At 52.3% G+C, this 19,685-nt stretch overlaps 2 protein-coding genes across 4 annotated transcripts; both read left to right on the top strand.

Annotated features, from left to right (window-relative positions):
* Positions 1-1,008: 1,008 nt before the first annotated feature.
* On the top strand, positions 1,009-6,397 carry PIGT (phosphatidylinositol glycan anchor biosynthesis class T). 2 transcript variants are annotated; one of them, XM_082491075.1, is made up of 12 exons: positions 1,009-1,193; positions 1,547-1,724; positions 2,538-2,665; positions 3,158-3,258; positions 3,416-3,502; positions 3,758-3,845; positions 3,927-4,024; positions 4,323-4,488; positions 4,593-4,793; positions 5,335-5,500; positions 5,636-5,719; positions 5,848-6,397. In XM_082491075.1, the coding sequence occupies exons 1-12, from the start codon at positions 1,016-1,018 to the stop codon at positions 6,098-6,100; spliced, it is 1,728 nt and encodes a 575-aa protein (XP_082347201.1). In that variant the 5' UTR covers positions 1,009-1,015; the 3' UTR covers positions 6,101-6,397. The 2 variants fall into 2 exon arrangements, with proteins under 2 accessions (XP_082347201.1, XP_082347202.1); XM_082491076.1 differs by having other exon boundaries at positions 1,030-1,193; positions 1,560-1,724.
* A 3,852-nt stretch (positions 6,398-10,249) lies between these two features.
* Positions 10,250-17,765, top strand: BLCAP (BLCAP apoptosis inducing factor). Of its 2 annotated transcripts, none has more exons than XM_082490907.1 (2): positions 10,250-10,390; positions 16,088-17,765. In XM_082490907.1, exon 2 carries the CDS (start codon positions 16,176-16,178, stop codon positions 16,437-16,439), a length of 264 nt encoding a protein of 87 aa, XP_082347033.1. In that variant the 5' UTR covers positions 10,250-10,390; positions 16,088-16,175; the 3' UTR covers positions 16,440-17,765. The 2 variants fall into 2 exon arrangements, with proteins under 2 accessions (XP_082347033.1, XP_082347034.1); XM_082490908.1 differs by lacking the exon at positions 10,250-10,390 and adding an exon at positions 13,223-13,451.
* Positions 17,766-19,685: the final 1,920 nt, after the last annotated feature.

The following is a 19,685-nucleotide window of genomic DNA, read 5'->3' as shown; positions in this document are numbered from 1 at the left end:
GCCCTGGCTGCAGGCTGCTTTAGAGGAGTAAAGGAAGAGTCATCAAAATGAAGCCACTTTGTAGCTGGCTACACTTGCTCCATGCAGGCACAAAGCTGGCAAGAGGCCCACTGCTGCTATCAGTGGCTGCAGGCCAGGAAAGTGCTGTCCCTGCCAGGGCTGTGTCAGCACAACCGTGGTCACCCCCACAAGGAAAGGAGCCTGGGAGACAAGCAAGAGGAGCCAGGGAACGCTCCTCATCCCAGCTGCTTCCCAGGGGGTGTACAGACCTTATTGCACTCCCTCCTGCACAGCCAACCCTTCCTGAGACCAGCTGGAATGTCTGGCCAGAGCGGGAGGCGTTGTGAGCTCCATTGGACTGACACCCCCAGCCCTGCCTGGCTGCGGCTGCAGTTTACTTCCTCCTGGGGCAGCCACAGGCTGGCCGGGGCTGGCAGCTGGTGGAAGCAGGGTGCTTCCGGATAGCTCTGTGCCCAGAGATAGACGCTGCCCTCAAGAAAGGAGACATGAAGGAGAGCAGATGACAGCAGGAAGAGCCAAAAAGAGGAAGTCATTGAGGGGACGAGCACAGTCCTTGCAGAGTCCTCACACACAGCAAAGTCTTGCAGAGAACCACTCAATCTCGGGCTGCACAAGAGATTCCCCAGTTTTAAAAGCCGGGGGAAGAAGCCCTCGGGGAACACCCCACAAAACGCACGCCCTTACTCCTCGGCTGGAGCACACCACTGCTGGGGGCTCTCCCTCGGCCGGGGACAGGCGCAGGCAGGCAGGCAGGCAGGCAGGCAGGCAGGCAGGCAGGCACTTCCCCGCCAGGGCCGGGGCTGGAACCAGGCTTGCTCCTTGCAGCCGCTCCTCGGCCCCCCCGGCCCACGTGGGAGGAAAACCCTCCGGGCCCGGGCTGTGAGGGAGGAAGCGAGGCCGGGCCGCGTCTCCGCGTCTCCATGGCGACGCCGGAAGCGCTCGCCATTGGCCGGGAAACCGGAAGCGGAAGTGGGCGGCGGGACGGGGCGTCGCGATGCTGGCGGCGGCGCTGCTGCTGCTGCTGCTGGCAGCGGGGCCGGGGCCGGTGCCGGGGCGGGCTGGGCGGGACGCGCTGCAGGAGGAGTTGCTGCTGAGCCCGCTGCCCACCGGCGACGTGGCCGCCACCTTCCAGTTCCGCACGCGATGGGACGCCGACCTGCAGCGGGGCGCAGGTAGGGGCGGGGCGGGGCCGGCCGGGCCGCGATTGGCTGGAACGCGGTGCAGGGGGCGGGACAGGGGGAGTGGAGCTATGTCGCCGGGTGACGATGGGACGTGATGACTTGCATTGGGGTGATGATGTCAGCGGTTCGAGTGACGTCAGAGGCGGGGGGTGAGGTTGCTGCGCTGAGCAGGAGGCTATGGGGACCGCAGTGACATCAGCACGAGGGAGCTCGGTGCGGCGGTGCAAGTGGGCTGTGTGTGACAACGCAAGTAGGGGTAACAGCAGGGGATGACATCATGTGTGACTGGGCCCTGGTGTGACGTCAGGGGCAGCCCAGGGGGCCGGGGCTAACGCTGCCCACAGTCTCTCACTACAGGCTCTTCCCGAAGGCGCTGGGGCGGCTGGTGGCGGCACTGGGCGTGCGGGAGCTCCACCTCGCCCTCACCCAGGGCTTCTGGCGCACCCGGGCCTGGGGGCAGCCACCCCTGCAGGCACCTGCTGGCGCTGAGCTCTGGGTCTGGTTCCAGCCCACTGTCACCGAGTAGGTACCCCGGTCGCGAGTCTATCCCTCTGGGTCCCCTCTGCAGCCACCGCTCCTGGGAGCCATCACCCTCCTCACATCAGGCAACTACAATGTGTGCAGGGGCCTCCTGGGTTGGCAAATGTGCACTGGAATAAAAAACCTGCAACCCCAGGAGCAGCACCAAGGAAAAGCAGAACGTAACCCCACTCAGTGTGCAGGGAAGGATGTGGTGCTGAGGGAAAACCCTTGTTTGCTAGAGAAACAAGTAATTCCCTTATGGGCTCTGTGATGATAAACCTCTTGCTGCAGGTGTTATATCTTGACCTCTCATCTGTGACTCACTTCCTTTGACTCCCATGCAATACCTGTCACCATCTCCCTTAGCGCACAGCTCCTGTTCAAGCCACAGCAGCTCTGCATGGACTTCCAGGGCTGTGTCCTCCCTACAAGGGGCTCATTCCAGATCAGAGCTGCACCAAAGTGCAGGTCTCACAGCTTCTTGCCCATACACCACACATCACCTCCCGCATGCTCCCTGCTCTCCCAGCCCCTCTCCTTGCACACCAGCTGCACCCACCTCTGGGTCTCTCGCTGTGTGAAACCCTACCAGCCCAAGAGCTGCACCTGTGGGGAATGTCCCCCATATCTCATGCGTTAGAATAAAATACCGAGAGAGCTTGAGAGTGCGTGACCAGGAGTGTGCCTGCACGCTCCTTGCAAGTTCTGAAAGCCAGTGTGGTCACCTCGGTGTATTTATTGAATGTTACTAACTTAATGCTTGTTCTGAGGATTTGAGCTGCTGAGTAATCTCTGGTATCTGTTCTCACACAGTGTTGACAAAGCCTGGAAAGAACTGAGTAACATCCTCTCGGGAATATTCTGTGCTTCTCTCAACTTCATTGACTCGACCAACACAGTCACACCAACAGCATCCTTCAAACCCCTGGGCTTAGCCAATGGTGAGCCCAGCCTGCACTTGGCTGCCCAGCTCTGCCCTCTCACTCTTGCCTCTAGCTTTAGTTCCGCCCCATGCTACTGCGGGGAGTCTGAGGGCAGGTTCTGCAAAGGCTCCAGCCTAGCTATGTACAACAGGGTCTGTTAACCTCTTCATGGAAGCAGTTCCTCTCCCTACAAATGAGGCTTGGATTTGAACAGAGGAAACCCAGGAGCAGTATGTGGCAGATGCTCCCAGGCCCTCATCTGTCTCTCTGAAAAGCATTTTATGAAACAGTGAGGACTGGAGGATTTAAGGCACTCATGAAAAACATTCTGCTTACATATTCTTTCCAAATCACTCTGAACAGTGGGATCTGTTCCTGATTGAGCTCTTGGCATGTCAGGGATACTGAGAGGGTGGTGGGCTGTGGGGTACACCAGGGGGTAGAACAAGTCTGCTTCTACTGTCATGCTGTAGCAATACCAGCCTGTTGACCCTCCACCTCCCCGCCCAGGGACAGATCACCATCTCCTGCGATATGCCGTCCTGCCCCGGGAGGTCGTCTGCACAGAGAACCTCACACCTTGGAAGAAGCTGCTCCCATGTGGCTCAAAGGTAATGGCAAATCCTGCTGCGTCGTTGGGCCACTCCTGGTAGAGCTGGTTTACCGACAGCAATCCGGGAGGGTGCACTGGGAAGTCTCAGCAGGGCCTTTCTGTCAGTGGGAGCAAAGAACAGACCTGGGGCCGAGTTTCTCTTTTTCTCCCTGCAGGCTGGGCTTGCTGTGCTGCTGAAGGCCGAGCGCTTGTTCCACAGCAGCTACCACTCACAGGCAGTGCACATCCGCCCCATCTGCAGGGTAAGCGTGAGGCTCAGGTCTCTCCCCTTTAACACTCCCAAGAGAAAATACAAAGCCTTATTGTGACACTGCAAGGTGACACACTGGTTTGCCCTGCTCCCCTGCGGTGGGTTCACTGTATCTAACACAGCTGCTTCTCTGGTCTCACCTGCATCCTGATGGGATTCTTGCAGTCCTGGTGGAATTCCACCTCCCTCCTGTTGTCCTGTCCCTCCAGAAGATATGATCAGAGCTGCCTCTCTTTCTGTTGTCCAGGATGCCTCCTGCCTGGCTGTGTCCTGGGAGCTCAGACAGACCCTCACTGTGGTCTTTGACACCTTTTCCAGCGGCCAAGGAAAGAAAGGTAAGCTTGGTGACAGTGTGCTGTAGTCCTTGAGTGCCCACAGCACTTCACTCAGCCTGCCACTGACTTTGCCTTCCGCAGACTGGTCCCTCTTTAAGATGTTCTCTCGCACACTTACTGACGCGTGTCCTCTGGCATCGCAGAGCAAGGTCTATGTTGACATCTCCCCTAAGAACAAGGTAAAGCTCACGGACGAGAGAACTCCCCCTCTCCCTGAGTTCAGCCATTTTGTGTGGCTCTGAAACATCCTCACCTCCACCCCCTGCATGGCCAGGCCTCCCAGGAGGCCTCTGGGGCTAACAGAGTGGGTGGTTTCCGTCTTCTGAGCAGGGCTGCGGGGAAGAGTGTGGTGGTGTCAGTAAGAGTGCTGAGCTGGCTGTTCCATGGAAAGCTCAGGGCCAGCCAGAGGGGCTTTGCCCAGCGCTGCCAGTTACTTCAAGGGGCACTTTTCCTTTCATGGTCCATTTGCTTTCTCAGGAAAAGGAGTTACTGGAAGTGACCCCCGCTCCGGCATCTGTACATGAAGCTATTGTCCAGGGAGACAAGAGAACCTATGCCGTCTATGACCTGCTGAGCCCCTCGCTCTTCAATACATCTCGCAGCCTCAATGTGCAGCTGAAGTGGAAGCGGCCCCAAGACAGCTGTGAGTGACCAGAACTTCACTCCACCTGCACAGCTGGTCAGGGCTCCAGGCCTAAAAATCACCTGGTATTGTCTTTCATTCCCGTGTCCTTTTCTCTTTCACAGCGGATCTGCCAACACCCATACTCCATGCTCAGCGCTATGTGAGTGGATATGGGCTGCAGACTGGAGAGATCAGCACGCTCATCTACAACACTCACCCGTACCGGGCCTTCCCCGTGATCCTGCTGGAGACTGTACCGTGGTATCTGCGACTCTATGTGCACACTCTGACTATCATCACGAAGGGGAAGGAAAACAAGCCAAGTAAGTAAACCCTCCCAGGAGCACATGCCACCTGATTCTCTTTGGCACAAGCAACTCATTCCAGAGATGGTTTAGTGCCTCCCTCGGGCCCCAGTGATCACTGGGAAACTGAACTGGGAAACAAAACATCTTAGGATGTTTTCCTAGCCTTCAGTTCAGCACTCACAGCAGATGAGACTTTATTAAGTCTGTTTTATAAGAGGCACATGGACAACATTTCATAATCCAACAAAGGTCTAAACCAAAGTGAATTGATTTTTCTAGTAAAGGAGACTTGATTTAAAACTGATGACTGGGTCTTATTTTGCATTTGTACCTTTCCTTATGAACACCTGACTTTCACACCTGACTTTTCATGGGTCATCAGCTTTAAAGACCAGCCAGATTTAGCTTTAACACATGCTTTTTGCGTGCTTCACTTGCCCAGAAAACCTCTCCCAGGACAGTGGTAGCAGAAGCACCTATCTTGTGGGAGATGTCCAGGCAATGTGAGATTGGAGAAGGTCCCACCAGTGCCACTGACACATCTCTTTGGGGTTAGGTTACATCCACTACCAGCCAGCCCAGGACCGGAGGCGGCCTCACCTCTTGGAAATGCTGATCCAGCTGCCAGCCAACTCTGTCACCAAGATCACAATCCAGTTTGAGAGAGCCTTACTGAAGTGGACAGAGTACACACCTGACCCCAATCACGGCTTTTATGTCAGGTAACAACATACCTCAGCTCCTCATCCCCTTTTTGGGCCTCATGTAGGACTTACTGCTCAGGTCTCTGGACGGGAAAAACGCTTGCTGTCTCTTTGCTGACAGGACTTACCCTAGCGTGTCTTTTGTCTCCTTAGTTCATCTGTGCTTAGTGCCCTGGTGCCCAGTGTCATTGCGATGAAGGAAGTGGATGTGGAGCAGAGCCCTCTCTTCACCTCACTGTGAGTGTCCCTGTGTTGGGGAGTGGGGCCGTACCACAGCACCTGCAGGCTGCTGTCATCCCAACTGGCAAGCACAAAGCAGTGGTCCTGTGTGGGCTGACTCTCCCTTTCCTGCTTCCACTCTCCAGGTTTCCTTCCTCTGATGGCTCCAGCTATTTTGTGCGCCTGTACACGGAGCCGCTGCTGGTGAACTTGCCGACACCAGACTTCAGCATGCCCTATAATGTCATCTGCTTGACCTGCACCGTGGTGGCAGTGTGCTATGGCTCCTTTTACAACCTGCTGACCAGAACATTTCATGTGGAAGAGCCAAGCCGGGGTGGGCTGGCCAAGCGTCTGGCCAACATCATCCGCAAATTCAGGGGGGTGCCCCCCCTCTGAGAGAAACCAGGGCAGCTGGTGCTGGCCATGGGGCTCTGTGGGGGTACCCAGGGAACAGAGCACTGCTGCCTTTTAACTGTTAACAGCCTGCTCCATTTTGCTGCCTGGATCTCTCTTTGGGATCCAACAAGCTGAGAGATAGCTTCCGTCGTTAAGATGGGAAATGGCTCTAAGCTCATTGACTACTACTGAACTGCACTGCTATGGGCTTGGGAAAGGTGCAAGACTTCTGTTTGGGAGAGGGGTAACTTAAGTGCTGGGAATGATGTTGGAAGTAAACTTGAGCTGTTTTGTAAATTTGTGCTGCTCCTTGTTGGTTTTACTTCCCTAACCCCACAGGCAGAGCTGACCCTGTAAGACTGAGTGAGCTGCTAAGTCTCTAGCATGCTCTCTGAGTCAGCTGGGAGGAGATACAGACATGGGAAGGGAAAGGGGTATGATCCGCAGTGAAGAGATGGGTTCATGTGCTCTATCATCTCACCTTCTACAACTGCCACATTTCACAGTGCCCTCCTGCTATGCTTCCCCACATTTGAGCCAGTTTGCAAATTAATTTTGGGACATACCAAGATTTTGGGCGTATCTTAGCCATACCAAGGGTTTATTTTCTTTCAAGACAAAGCTTTTCTTGCTCCCAGCTTCTATTTGCAGCATTTTGTAACCCCTTCACCTGCTCCCCCCTCTGCTGGAGCACAAGATCCTCCTCTGCCTCTCCAGTATCATTTCTGCATGTCTGCCTGAAAGCTCCTGTGCACCCACGGTGTCCCCAAAGCTTCGGGGAGCCCCTGGGCCCCTGAGCACAGAGCTGTAGCCAGCTGGGCTCTGCTGGTGGGCGGCAGCTTCAGCCCTCCCTGGGCTGGGAATGCAGGAACACTGGCACCACTGCACTCTTTAGTTATTTTCATACAGTACAAGATACTACCTTGCTGTGATTCACAAAGCAGCGAGAGGACGCTGGTGGTGCTGGTTGGCCTCCAGCGGTGCTATTTTTAGGGGTACAGCCTTTGCATCTCAGATGTGGCTTTTGTGATAGGAACAGACAACTGCCTATAAACAGCTAAACAAAGCACAACAAAATCATTAGAAGAAATGTTCCCCAGAATCAAAGCAAAGCACAGCCAGAGGTCCTTTAAAAGCTTCTGCTTGAACAGAAAGACCATAAAGCCCCCGTTGCCTCCTGTCCTGCACAGAACAGTCTGTTCCCACTGGCCTGGGATTACCTTTCCCTTCCCTGCCTGAGATGCCCTCTCTGCAGCTCCTTACGGATCCACTCCACTGGATGGCTCCATGCAGCCTGCAGACCTGTTGGGACTATCCCTCTCTGTCCTTGCTGCTGAGAAGGATGCCACAGGGCTGGGACCTCACGCTGCTTCCAGCCACAGGACTGCTGCTACAGCTCTGCCAGCCAGGCTTCAAGTGCAAAACAGAATTTATTTATAGAACGCCAGAACTACCACCAAACAAAACCCAAGCAAGTGCGCAGCTCCCACAGCAGTGCAGGGAGATGCAGCCAGGAGTCTCAGGCATGAAGGTCCATGTTGCAGTTTGCAAAAGGATTTGGAGACCTCAAGTTGTTTCAGGTTGGCTTCAGGATAAATCCTGCAGACTGCAACCATCAGCATGTGCCAGAGCAGCTCAGAGCGGCCAAAGTGCCCCCAGCCCGGCTGCCTGGGCAAAGCCTGCGTGCCGTGAGCATTAGGTGGGATCTGGCAAAGCCCCTCCAGTGCCAAGGCCAGCTTCCACAGATGGCACCACAAGCCAAACCAGCCAAAAATAGTGCAAGAAACATGGCACTGCTGCAAACCCAATCAAAACTTCTGCAGGAAAAAATGTCCCTGTGCTAAGGATAATGAGGGCAGCCTGTGCCGGGGTCAGCCAGAAGCCGCCACCAGCAAAGGGTGCTGGACCAAAGGCTTCAGGGCCATTCCCATGCAGTGCCATAAACCAGGAGTTTAAACAGCCCGACATAATGGCAGAGCAGGAGGGAAACCGTCCTGGGCTGGATTCAAACCTGCCGGGCCATTGAGGAAATCAGTCTTATCACATCCATCAAACACACGGGCCAGCCAAGCAGAAAACCCCGCAGGAAACATGGGTGGCCCTGCAACCACGGCTGGGTGGGTTTTAAACACTGGGAAAAACCAAAATGGTAGGGTTTTTTTTGTTTTTTTTTTTTTGTTTTGTTTTGTTTTGTTTTGTTGTTGTTGTTGTTTGTTTGTTTGTTTGTTTTTTTCTGGGCTATTTCTCTCCTTTCCCTGTGCAGATTCCTTGGAAACCCAGCTGGAGCTGGGCACAGCTGAGCTGTGCTTGGTAACCTGCTGCTGGGTGTCTGCAGAGAGAAGGGCTGGAGCTGGAGTGCTCGCAGCAGACTGCGCTTTGCTGCCAGCCCAGTGACGCTTGGCCGGAGGGCTGCCAGCAAGTGACACCAAAAATAAAAGCATTTAAGGGGAGAGGCCATGGAGCCATCTCTACTCTATGTCTGAGCCGTAGCGCCAGGAACAGGGCAATGCGTGGTGCACAGGGCTGCAGGTGCCCACCCTCCTGCAGCACAGAAAACTGGGGCCCCTTGCGGCTGGATGGAGCTCACTCAGCACCAAAAGTGCACTGCCATGCGTGACAAGGGGGCAGCATGCAAGCAAGCCTAAAAATAGTATGCAATGGAATGCAAGAAAGAATAGATTTGGCATGTGTATTGGGTTTGCGTGGCAAGGTTTTGGTAGCAGGGGAGCTGCGGGGGTGGCTTCTGTGAGGAGCTGCTAGAAGCTTCCCCTACGTCTGACAGAACCCATGCCAGCTGGCTCCAAGACAGACCCACTGCTGGCCAGGGCTGAGCCCATCAGCAACAGTGATAGCGCCTCTGTGATAACATATTTAGGAAGGGGAAAAAAAGCCCAACTGCGCAATTGGTGCTGGAGAGAGGAGTGAGAGTATGTGAGAGAAACAACTCTGCAGACACCAAGGTCAGCAAAGAAGAAGGGGGAGAAGGTGCTCCAGGTGCCAGAACAGAGGTTCCCCTGCAGCCCGTGGTAAAGACCATGGTGAGGCAGGCTGTCAGCCTGCAGCCCACGGAGGTCCATGGTGGAGCAGCCCGTGGAGGACCCCATGCCGGAGCAGGTTGACGTGCCTGAAGGAGGCTGTGACCCTGTGGATAGCCCATGCTGGAGCTGGCTCCTGACAGGACCTGTGGCCCCGTGGAGAGAGGAGCCCACACTGGAGCAGGGTTGCTGGCAGAACTTGTGACCCTGTGGGGGACCCACACTGGAACAGTCTGTTCCTGAAGGACTGCACCCTGTGAAAGGCACCCACGCCAGAAGAGTTTATGAAGAGCTGCAGCCCATGGGGAGAACCCACGTTGGTAAAGTTCATGGAGGACTGTCTCCCGTGGGAGGGACCCCATGCTGGAGCAGGGGAGGAGTGTGAGGACTCATCCCCTGATGAGGAAGGAGCGGCACAGACAGCATGTGATGAACTGACCACAACCCCCATTCCCCATCCCCCTGCACTGCTGGGGGAAGAAGTGGAGAAATCGGGAGTGAAGTTGGGCACAGGAAGAAAGGAGGGTGCGCAGGCGACGTTTTAAGATTTAGTTTTCATTTCTCGTTACCCTACTCTGATTGGATTGGTAATAAATTAAACTAACTTCCCCCAGTCGAGTGTGTTTTGCCCGTGATGGTAACGCGTGAGTGACCTCCCTGCCCTTATCTCGACCCACGAACCTTTCGGTGCACTCTCCCTCCCCGCTCCAGCCGAGGCGGGCCGCGACAGGGCGGCTCAGCGGGCACAGGCCGCCCCAGCCCGAGCGCCGCTAATAGCGTGCAACGGCGCGCAGGGACACATGCCAGGCAAAGCCTGCAAACAGCACGCGACCACGGGTGAGCAGCCCCGCAAACAACGGCCATAAATGCATATAATTGTTTAAAAAAGCAAGAAAACGCCCCCAAAACGCCAAGCCATGCACTCGCGCTTTCCGCGCATGCACATTGCGCCGCGCATGCGCATTGCACCGCGCCGCGCATGCGCGCTTCCCGCCCCGCGGGGCTGCCCGCGGCGCTGCCTGACGGGGTGCGAGCCCGGGGCAGGCAGGCGGCGGGCAGCCGCGGCTGGGCCCTGTGGGGACGGCGGCGCCCTGTCGTGGCGCGCAGGCGGGAGGGGGGGGAGCCGGCGTCCCCCGGGCGGCGCGGCCGGCTCCGAGGGCGGGCGGCCTCTCCCTTCCCTCCTCAGGGCGCGGCGCGGACGGGCCCGCGGCGGAGGCGGCTCCGGGATGGCGGCGTGAGGCAGCGGCACCTCGCCGTGAGTACGGGCCGCGGGGGGCGGAGGGGAGTGGGCCGGGTTGGGGAGGGCCGCCGAGGCCCAGGCAGCCTGCGGGCCGGCGGCGGGGCGAGAGGAGCCCCGTGAAGCGATCGGCAGGCGGAGTACTGCCGGAACGAGAGCTATGTGAGTGGTGCCTTTGGGGAACGGAGGAAGCGCTCGAGGGGGTCCCCAGAGCGGTGGCGGCGGGAGAGCCGCGCTCTGGTAGCCAGGCGGGCGTGGGTCACAACGGGGGCGGGTTCAGCCCGCCGCCAGCGCGCTCAGGTTAATGCCGACCTAACGTGGAAATAACGCACTGGGTACTTCATCCCCCATGACTCTTCTCCCTCCCCTCTATACCTTTCTTCTTAGCCAGGCACATCTCATAGCTGGCTCTAGCACCTTCTGAAAGCAAACCTAGGCCTGCTTCTCCCCAGAGCAAGGCAGCTCTCTGACTCCCTGTTGCCCAGCAGAAAACATGGCCCTCCACAGTGCTGCTCTTCCCGGCCAGGCACTGACCCCGCTGATGCCTTCAGGCAATTGCAAAGCAAGTTTACAAGCCATTCATGTCATACAAATGTTGCTCGTTACATCCTCAACACACAAGTGCAAGAGAAGGCGAAAAATTAAGCTCTTAAATGCAGAACTGTCCTATACTCCATTACCCCTGCACTGAAACATTATAAATCTTGCCAATACTGTCATAGTGGAGTAACCTTTGCCTTTCCAACCTATATGTCGTAACACCCCAGAACCCCTTGCCAATACTGTATTTTTGCCTCTCTTTACTACCTGAGGCACAGAAAACTGGCCTTTATCGGGCTGTATTCAGACTTCTTAAGCCTGTCAAAGGCACAAAAGGTTGAGATCATATCCAAATTGAAACTAAAAATAATTACATTTTTCAGGGAACTTGGAATGGGCCTGGAATTCATGATCTTTGATAGTTAAACAAAGGCAGAGGGTGGGAATGAGGACCACTGAGAATTAATAAATTAGTACAAATTAAACTAGCAATCCTTAGATGACAGCTGTCAATGTTGACATCTCTTCCCACTAGACTTAGGGCTCTGCTCCTGTGATTTACTGTGCAGAGAAATACAGATCATACTGCTGCCATCATGCTCATAGGTGGAGGTTTATTCACCCTGGTGCTGCGAGTGCACTGCAGTTTAAATGGAGTGGGCACTGCACTGCCTCTGGCTACAGGGTAATCCATCCCCCAGTCAGTAACAAAGCTCGCAGAGCAGCTATGGAAGTGGTGAAAAGAGTGGCTCAACAGAGAGCCTCTGCTTTTCATGAAGTGAGTTGCTTTGGCTTGTCTCTAGCATGAGAAATCAGAACACTTCATAACCCTGAGGCTTGGTCAGTCAAGGATTTGCTGCTCTTTTGGAAACTGTTTGCAATCGTATTGCACCATTTCTGAGTCTACATCAAGTGTTCAAGGCATGAACTTATCAAAGACTAGGGTAAGGCCTTTGCCAAAAACTGAAGACTCACTTTTTCCAGCTGAGTCATACTGGCAGATAAAGCTTTAAAAAAATAGAAACAATAGCAACAAGGCCAAAAAAAAAAAAAAAAACAAACCTGAAGAAGTTAAATGTTTGATACTGCAAATAGGTCTTAAAGTTTGGACAGTTATGGTTCTTGGGTTTTTTAAGAGAGGGTTGGCATCCAGAAAGCTGGTCTCCTGTTGCTTTTCTTAGCTGAACTCCTCGAACTCATCACTCTTTAGCTCTTTCACTTCTTCCTCCCCCCCAGTGCTTTGGATATTGTGTATTTTTTAGCAGCTGTTTTGGGTGCTATGTGGTATTTGAGAGTTGGATTTGAACACATGCTGGCAGCATTAAGCACTGCCCACTCTAAGTTTATGTGCACTGTGTAACTTGAGAGATTTTTATCTAGACCATGTCGCTTTTCATTCCCAAGCAGAAATTTGTGCTTCTCAGAAAGGCAGAGATCAGCACCACCACCCCCAATAAAAAGGTTACTTGGTCTTTTATTTCAGAGCTTTCAGCTGCCAGCCTGGGTGACTGTTTCTGTAGCATCTGCTGGGGAAGTTCCTTGTGGACAGTACTGGCTTAATAGCTGCCTTAGTGAGGACTGAATAAGCTTACCATTTAAGTGCTTAGTGAAAGCTGGCTGATTATTCTCCCCTGTCAGGGTAAACGGACTATTACGGAGTTAAGACATTCTTGAGAAAGGTACAGACTTGGTGGTGGCATACTGATGTATAAAACCTATGGTGTAGGAACACCTCTCAGCCTCTTAATTGCTGAATTAGCTTGTCGAATATCAAGGAACAGCTTGCTAGCTCCTCAGATGGATTTATTCTAAAACGTGACTGATTGCAAAGTCCTACAGACTTGCACTTTTGACTTGTCATAATTAAAGTTTTGTTTCTGGCTGGGAAAGGTGTGCCACTATCCTCGCACTGGAATTTGAAAATCCTCCTCACAAACACGTGCCAGAAGGACCTGCTGGTTTTGAATGGTCTTGGGAGGGAAGATGACAGAAGGAGGGGCTGTGAACATGATGGTAGCCGATTAATAAGCATGTGGAAAAGTATTGTTTTTGCTTACTAATAAAGTGCACAGGGAACCTCCCCAGGCTGCTCCTCTGCCTGCAGGAACTGGCAGGGAGGAGGCTCTGGCAGCACATGGAGATCAGATGGAGCCGCTGGGCACTGACTGTGGGGAGAGCAGCGGGAGCATTGCCTGCTCTTTGCTGCTGAGGGGCCTGAAGCAAGTTCAAGTGGCTCTGAGAGCTGCAGAGGAGAGAGAGGAGGCTCCAGAAAAGGAGCCATCTGGTAAACACGAGTGGCCGCCAAGTCAGATGACTTGAGCAGGAACTTGAGAGCAGTCTTGAGGATAGCAGGACACCAGGCTGGCTAAGGAAAGAGATGAGTCAAGCAGGGAAGAACAAGAGCAACTGGTTGAGGAAAAGCAGGATGCGGTTGTGAAACAGGGAGCTGGTAGAAGTACTGCTGGGTGACAGGTTCTTATTTGCTCTGGGACATGGTAATCTTTGGCTTGGATCATGAGGAGGGGACAAAGACAACAAGGTAGGAATTTTTCATTTACAGGTTTCACCTTGCTTGAGAATGTAGGCAAAACTCAGTATTGTTACGGCTTCAAGAAGGGACTGCCTCTCCTGGGCACCAAGGAAAGTGATAGTTCCCTGCTCAGTGAAAGAGTTGATAGTAGGAGATGCTGTTTCTCTTTGATTGATAGCGCGGAAAGAGAACAGTCTCATTGACAGCTGTATAAAGGAATCTCCAGTGAAGAGCTAGGAAGAAGAGTATGTATCTTACTAGTGGAAAGTCTGTTGAGGAAGACAGAGCTGCAGAAGTCTCTTGTAGTAGGTACCTTATCAGCTGTGGCATGCAGCAGACAAAGGATTTTCAACCTTTAACTGGTGGATAGCAAAGGGGTACATGAAAATACAAGCAAACTGGCTACAGAAGCAAGAATAGCTGTTCAAATGTCTGTGTCCTAATAGAAGTTCAAGAGGTCTGCAGATTGAAGGGCATTGACATTGAAACTTTGTAGTAAAAATAACCGCTATTAAATGATTCTTTATTCTGTAGAAGGGTTGCATTGATTGCTACAAGCAACTGGCTCTTCCAGGAAATATCAATATTTTAAAATGCATAACTTGTTCTGAGATGGGTCTGTGTTTGTAGGAAGTGTTTAGGTAATGCTTACACACTTAGAATCAATTCACTGTTTAGAGCATTATTGTCTAAGTCTTTGCCATGGTTAGGGGGCCAGACTGGAGTTAAATGCAGCTGTGTCACAGATTATTATACTCTTAAACTGTAGTCAGTTGTAAAGTTTGGGGGCTAAAGGCTCAAGAGCAATACATGGCCATATTAAAGCAGAGAGATAAAACTGAGCAACATAAAATAACTTCTTCCTTATTCTTTGGCTTCCTTACTGCAGCTTAGTTTTACTAATTGAACCCCAGCTGCCCTCTCTGCTGGAGAACACTCTTGCAGGAGCACCAGCACAACATACTTTCCCCAAATACTCTTAATCTGTTTGCCCTGGTGGAGATTTTGGCCTGCATTCTCTCTCACTAATATTAAAATAGATCCTGCTGCTAAGAACACAGTGGATGACAGCATGCTTCCTGCTTCTGACAGCAGAGGCAGTTGGTACCTACAAGTTTACAGAGCTGTAAGACAAGTCTGACCTCAGTGTTTTTTTGGAAGAGAACCATGTGCGGTTTTCTCTTGGCTTTTCTGTGCGATCCCTTATATTCCTTTCCTTTGACAGGAAATCCCTTCTCCTGCCAACAGGAGCCAGTGGAATGTGCTGTTTGTTTACCTTCTCACTCCTTCATCCTACTAACCTTCCCACCCCCCAGTTGTAATCCTGACAGGCTCAGCTCAACTCTTCATCCTTCTGACAGAGCACTACTCAGTTGAGTATTTTCAGATAAAAGGATTGCTGCAAGAAGCTGTTCTGACGAGGGTCTGCTGAGTGGGGGTGAGGCTGGGTCCATTCTCCCCCCGTCTGTCTGTGCCCTGGCTGGCAGCTGCTTTGTTCAGTGTTGCGGTGTGACATCGTGATGTGCTACAGGATAGCAGGGAAGAGCACACTTCCCAAGATCTTCCCTTTTCCAGCATTCCCCTGCCTGTTTTTGCCTTTTGGGGGTAATAAGCTAGGAGTACCCTCTTCTCATGGTTTCCCTACTGCATGAACTGAAGGAGAACTTCAGTTATTCCCTCCCAACAGTATTGACATCTCCTAGCCTGATCTGCTATTACTATCCCAGACTGCTAAACTCCAGTCTTCTGCCCCCTTTCAACAGTTCTAGCTCTGTAAAAACACCTGCAAGGCATTTATTTTTAAAGCCAGTTTAAATTCTTGGATTAAAACGTTTGAACTGCTTAGAAAGAAAAAAACCCACATGCTTAGTGTAGTTGATGTGGCTGCTAAGGGTAGAAGCATGTTTTCTGGACTTGTAGTGTGCTGCCATCCCTAGTTGGAGAAGCCTTAAAGCTCATTGTTTCCACAGGGTTTTATAATAATCCAAGCAAGGAAATCCTGTGTTTACAGCACTTATGAAAATTGCCATTTTGAGACTGTTCCCTCTTTGATCTATTTGCATACTTTGTCTTATCTGACTTTAGCTGATTGGCAAGGATTATAAATCCCTTAAGCAGGGACTGTCCTCCCCTTTGTTTTGCAGCCTGGACACCGTTGGAGATTTCTTGGGTAGCTACATGGATAGCTTGAATTTTATGCTGTCCTGCTGGAAGACTTTATAATGAGTTTCTTAATGCTTCCTTAATGCTTCTTTGTGGCACCTAAGAGTTCACCTCTCAGTTGCATTTCTTGATACCGTCACTCAAGTCTTTGGACAGTCTTGGATAAATGCGTGTGTAGGGAAGGCTGTGGCAGCTTGTTTTCCTTTCTGTTTTCCCCTCTCCCTTTCTGTTCCTGCTCTGTGCTAAAGGGTCTCACAACTGTTAGCCTGGGTTGGCCTGAGAAACTGAACACACTTTGACACCAGCAACAGATAATCATGTCCCCAGCTGAGTGGTTCAGAAACATACCAGAATTTGATACTGGGAGTTCAAGCATCAGTATACGATGCTTGGGAGTAAATGAAGCTGTACAAGAAGAACGTCTGTTGTTTTTTTTTTTACTGTGTTGCTCTGACAGTCTGACATTTTACCCCTCCCTACAGAACAGCCTGCCCGCCAGAGGAGTTGCTGGAGACGTTTCTAGAGCCCATCTGATTGCTGCTGCCTCAAGGCCCCAGCCAGCCAGCCACAATGTACTGCCTGCAGTGGTTGCTACCTGTCCTGCTCATACCCAAGCCCCTCAACCCAGCGTTGTGGTTCAGTCACTCGATGTTCATGGGCTTCTACCTGCTCAGTTTCCTCCTGGAACGGAAACCTTGCACGATTTGTGCCTTGGTCTTCCTGGCAGCTCTGTTCCTCATCTGCTACAGCTGCTGGGGGAACTGCTTCTTGTATCACTGCACAGGATCCCAGTTGCCGGAATCAGCTCACGATCCCAGCATAGTGGGCACCTAGAAAACCATAATCTTCCAGTCTACTGAGGGCTCTTGTTTTGCTTTTAAAAAGGGGGTGGGCTAGGGAGGAGGGAGGGGGTGTTAGGCATGCGACTGGAGTAAAAACAGCCTGTTTCCTGTAACTGTGTGTGGACTGGAGTGGTAAGTTCCTCCCACTCTGCCTGTGAAATTCGACTTGTTTACTGTGTGAACTCTGGTAGCGCCACCTGCTTTTTTAGAAGCAGAAATCTTTTTTTTTTTTTTTCCTTCCCGTATCACCGGGAGCAGACACCAGCCCTCCTAACTGAGAACTGGTGGAGGACCGAGCTGCTGGCCTCTGCCCAGCCATTGCACAGTGGTGGAGTTGTGTGTCACTCACTTGTCTGCATTAGGCCACGGTGGTCTAACTCAGGGCTCTTGGCCCACTGATTCTGCTCGAGTAGCTACAGGATTCTCTCCATCTTTGTCTTTGTGGGGAGCCAGCCTTCCCGCCTTGCTGATCAAGGGCAAGCTCGACAGCTCACAGATGCACTTGGCCAAAAGCTGCTGGAGCCAGAGGCAGTTGAGTCATCTCCTCCTGCTCAGCCTGCCAAAGAGATGTGTGCACTGCCGAAGTGCTTTCTGAACTACTTACGCTCCGAGATCATAGACTGAAAGCCTCAGTTATGCTGCTGCTTTTTTAAAGCCTCACAGGTAGTGGAGACTGTCTCTTCCCCTCCTAGATTTCCAGGGTTTACCAAGGTATTGACTGTTGGGATAAAGAACTGATATGCTGCAAGATGGGGGGTTTTGAAAGCCACTGTGAACCTCACCCTGTAAAACTCATGCTAGCCCAAAAAGGCCATGTATGGGCAGGGCAGGAGAGGATCCCGAGGTGGAGGCATGGCGTGAAGCAGTAAATGCTTCAGCCATTTTCAGTGATGGTGTTTTCAGGCCAGGGGTGACAGAGGGTGCTGGTGCTATTGACTGGAGAAGGGAAGAAGATAGAGGAGCACCTGGTATCTCCATCTCCCCTGGCAGAAGGATGTCAAGAAGCCTAGATGGTGGTGGGCCAGTCCTACATGCCACAACTGTGCAGAGCTCCACACTGCATATGTTATTCTGTGCAGCCATGGCTCTCGGGGAGCCCAACACAAAACAGGTTAACACAAAATACTGTCTCTAAACTTTAAAGGGTTCCCTCCTCTTTGCCATCTGTTCATCTTCACTTCAGTCTGGTAGTGGAGAGCAGCAGAAGTGGCTGTTGCTGTCCCGAGGAAGTTCAAGCTATGAGGTTGTGAAACTTCCAGATTATTGTTTGTTCATTGCACAGCTGTTCAAAACGTTTAATAAAGCTTTATAAACTTTGGTCTATGGCCTCCTGCCCAGCATGATGCATTGGCTGCTCCTTGCAGATGCCTTAGCCCAGCAATCATGTGTCTGTATTGTTCTGTTCCCAGCACAGTAACTGCAGAGAGTCTCCAGCAAGAGGCAGAGCCTGTTTGCCCTGACTCTTCTCGTTAACTGTTTAACCTGACCGCGGGCAGACTGAGAACCATACTGGCAATTCCTAAACAGACTCGTCTTGCACACAACACAGGAGGTCACTTCTGGTTGTATCTCTGCACTTACATGATAGATTCCCTCTTTCCTTACCACTTATGAAATTAAACCGCAGGGATGTGTCCTGAAAGCCGCTAATCCCCAACGCCGGCAGTAAAAGTGTTATCTGCCAGGCGCCTGTGCAGTGTGAGCCCATCCATGACACCACATCTTCCCAACCTGTCCCCCTGCTGTGGGCAGAGCCTGGGCTGACATCCAACTGCCATGAGCCATCCAGGGGGAGATTCAGTGGTGTTGGCCCTTCCCTGGCTTTGGCCATGACCCCCTGTAGTACTGGGGGGAAAAGGGGGACACCTACTGCAGCCAGACGCAGCACTATGGGATCCAGTGGGGCCCAGGAGAACCTCAGAGAGTTAAAGGGTGTAGGAGTTGTGCTGCTGGAGCTGAAACCAGCTTCCTCTAGCCCTGCTCTGAAGCCCTAAAGACCAAGTCCAAGTTGGAAAGGGTTCAGGGTGTATCAATGTTTACATGTTTAAAAAAAAAAAGTGTGTGCCACATCACCAAGAATAGATATGACAGCTCTGTCACCTGTCAGGCCGAGGGAAATCCCAGTAGCTGCCATAGCAGCTGCCATAGCAGCTACAGCGTAAATAACAAATAGGAGAGCAGAGAGCATCTCATTTGCAAGCTATGGCAAGACTATTGTCTGTGCTCTGAGCAACTTCTAAGCTTAAATTTATTTAAGCTAATACAATCCTTTTAAGAGTACATTTTTGTTGCTAACTAGCCAAGTTGCACTCTACAGCAATTTAAATAAATCCTAGCCATCAAGACAGACAGTCCTTTGGATGAGAGCAAGCCCTGGCTTTGTACGTGGGGTTCAAGAGAAGATGCAGCTGCAGGCTTTCCCTTCTGCGAGACCCAACTCAGAGAAAAAAGCACTTCAAAAGAGGGAGACTGCCAGCGTAGCAACAGGAGGGATCTCAGCAGACTGATGGGTAAGAAACCTACTTTTTGCAGCCCTCCCACCCCAAATGTAGATAAAGAGTGCTCTTTGATATGCACGCAGCCCTCACCAGCACACTATCTTACCCTCTTTAGGGCACTGAGATACCATCTTCATTTTAAAGATAGAAAATTAAAGTAACTTCATCATGGTCAGACAGAAAGCCTCAGGCAAGAGTGAGGAACCCAACCAGGTCTCACATCCCACGCTAACGCCCTGCTTGTCCTTCTCTATAAAGAGACCATGAAAAACCAGCCTGTGTCTGCAGAACAGGTCAAACCCGATGGTTTTTGAAAAGCATCATCACAGCTTCCCTGCTTGTGCACCGCAAGTGGGACTGAGTCCGTACAGATGCAGCACCTGTGCCCTTGGGCAGGCGTTTGCTGGCTACACAGAAGAAAGCTCAGAGGAGATGTTTTGCCCTGGTCTCAAGGAGTTTCTCTGCCAGAAGGGCAGTGGGGTGGCTCTGTCCCCTTGTATCCTGGAGGCACCAAGGGGTCTCTGCATCCCCCACCACTCCAGGGGGATAGCTGCACTAGTGACTGAAAGCAGTGGGGCTTCAAACACAACCACTGTGTTGTGCCATGTGCCGTTGAACCCGGACACTGCCCACGAGGGCTTTGGCGCAGAGCGAGTCTCATCACCTTGCTGCATTATAAAGCATCCATCTGCCTGGTGCTCCCTAGATACAGGGAGCAGGAGCCTTAAGCTGTTCCTTTG

The sequence above is a fragment of the Vanellus vanellus genome (assembly GCF_965231255.1).
Source record: "Vanellus vanellus genome assembly, chromosome: 15".
Taxonomy (NCBI): Eukaryota; Metazoa; Chordata; class Aves; order Charadriiformes; family Charadriidae; genus Vanellus; species Vanellus vanellus.
Note: the sequence above shows the minus strand (reverse complement) of the source record. Positions and strands in the feature narration are given on the sequence as shown.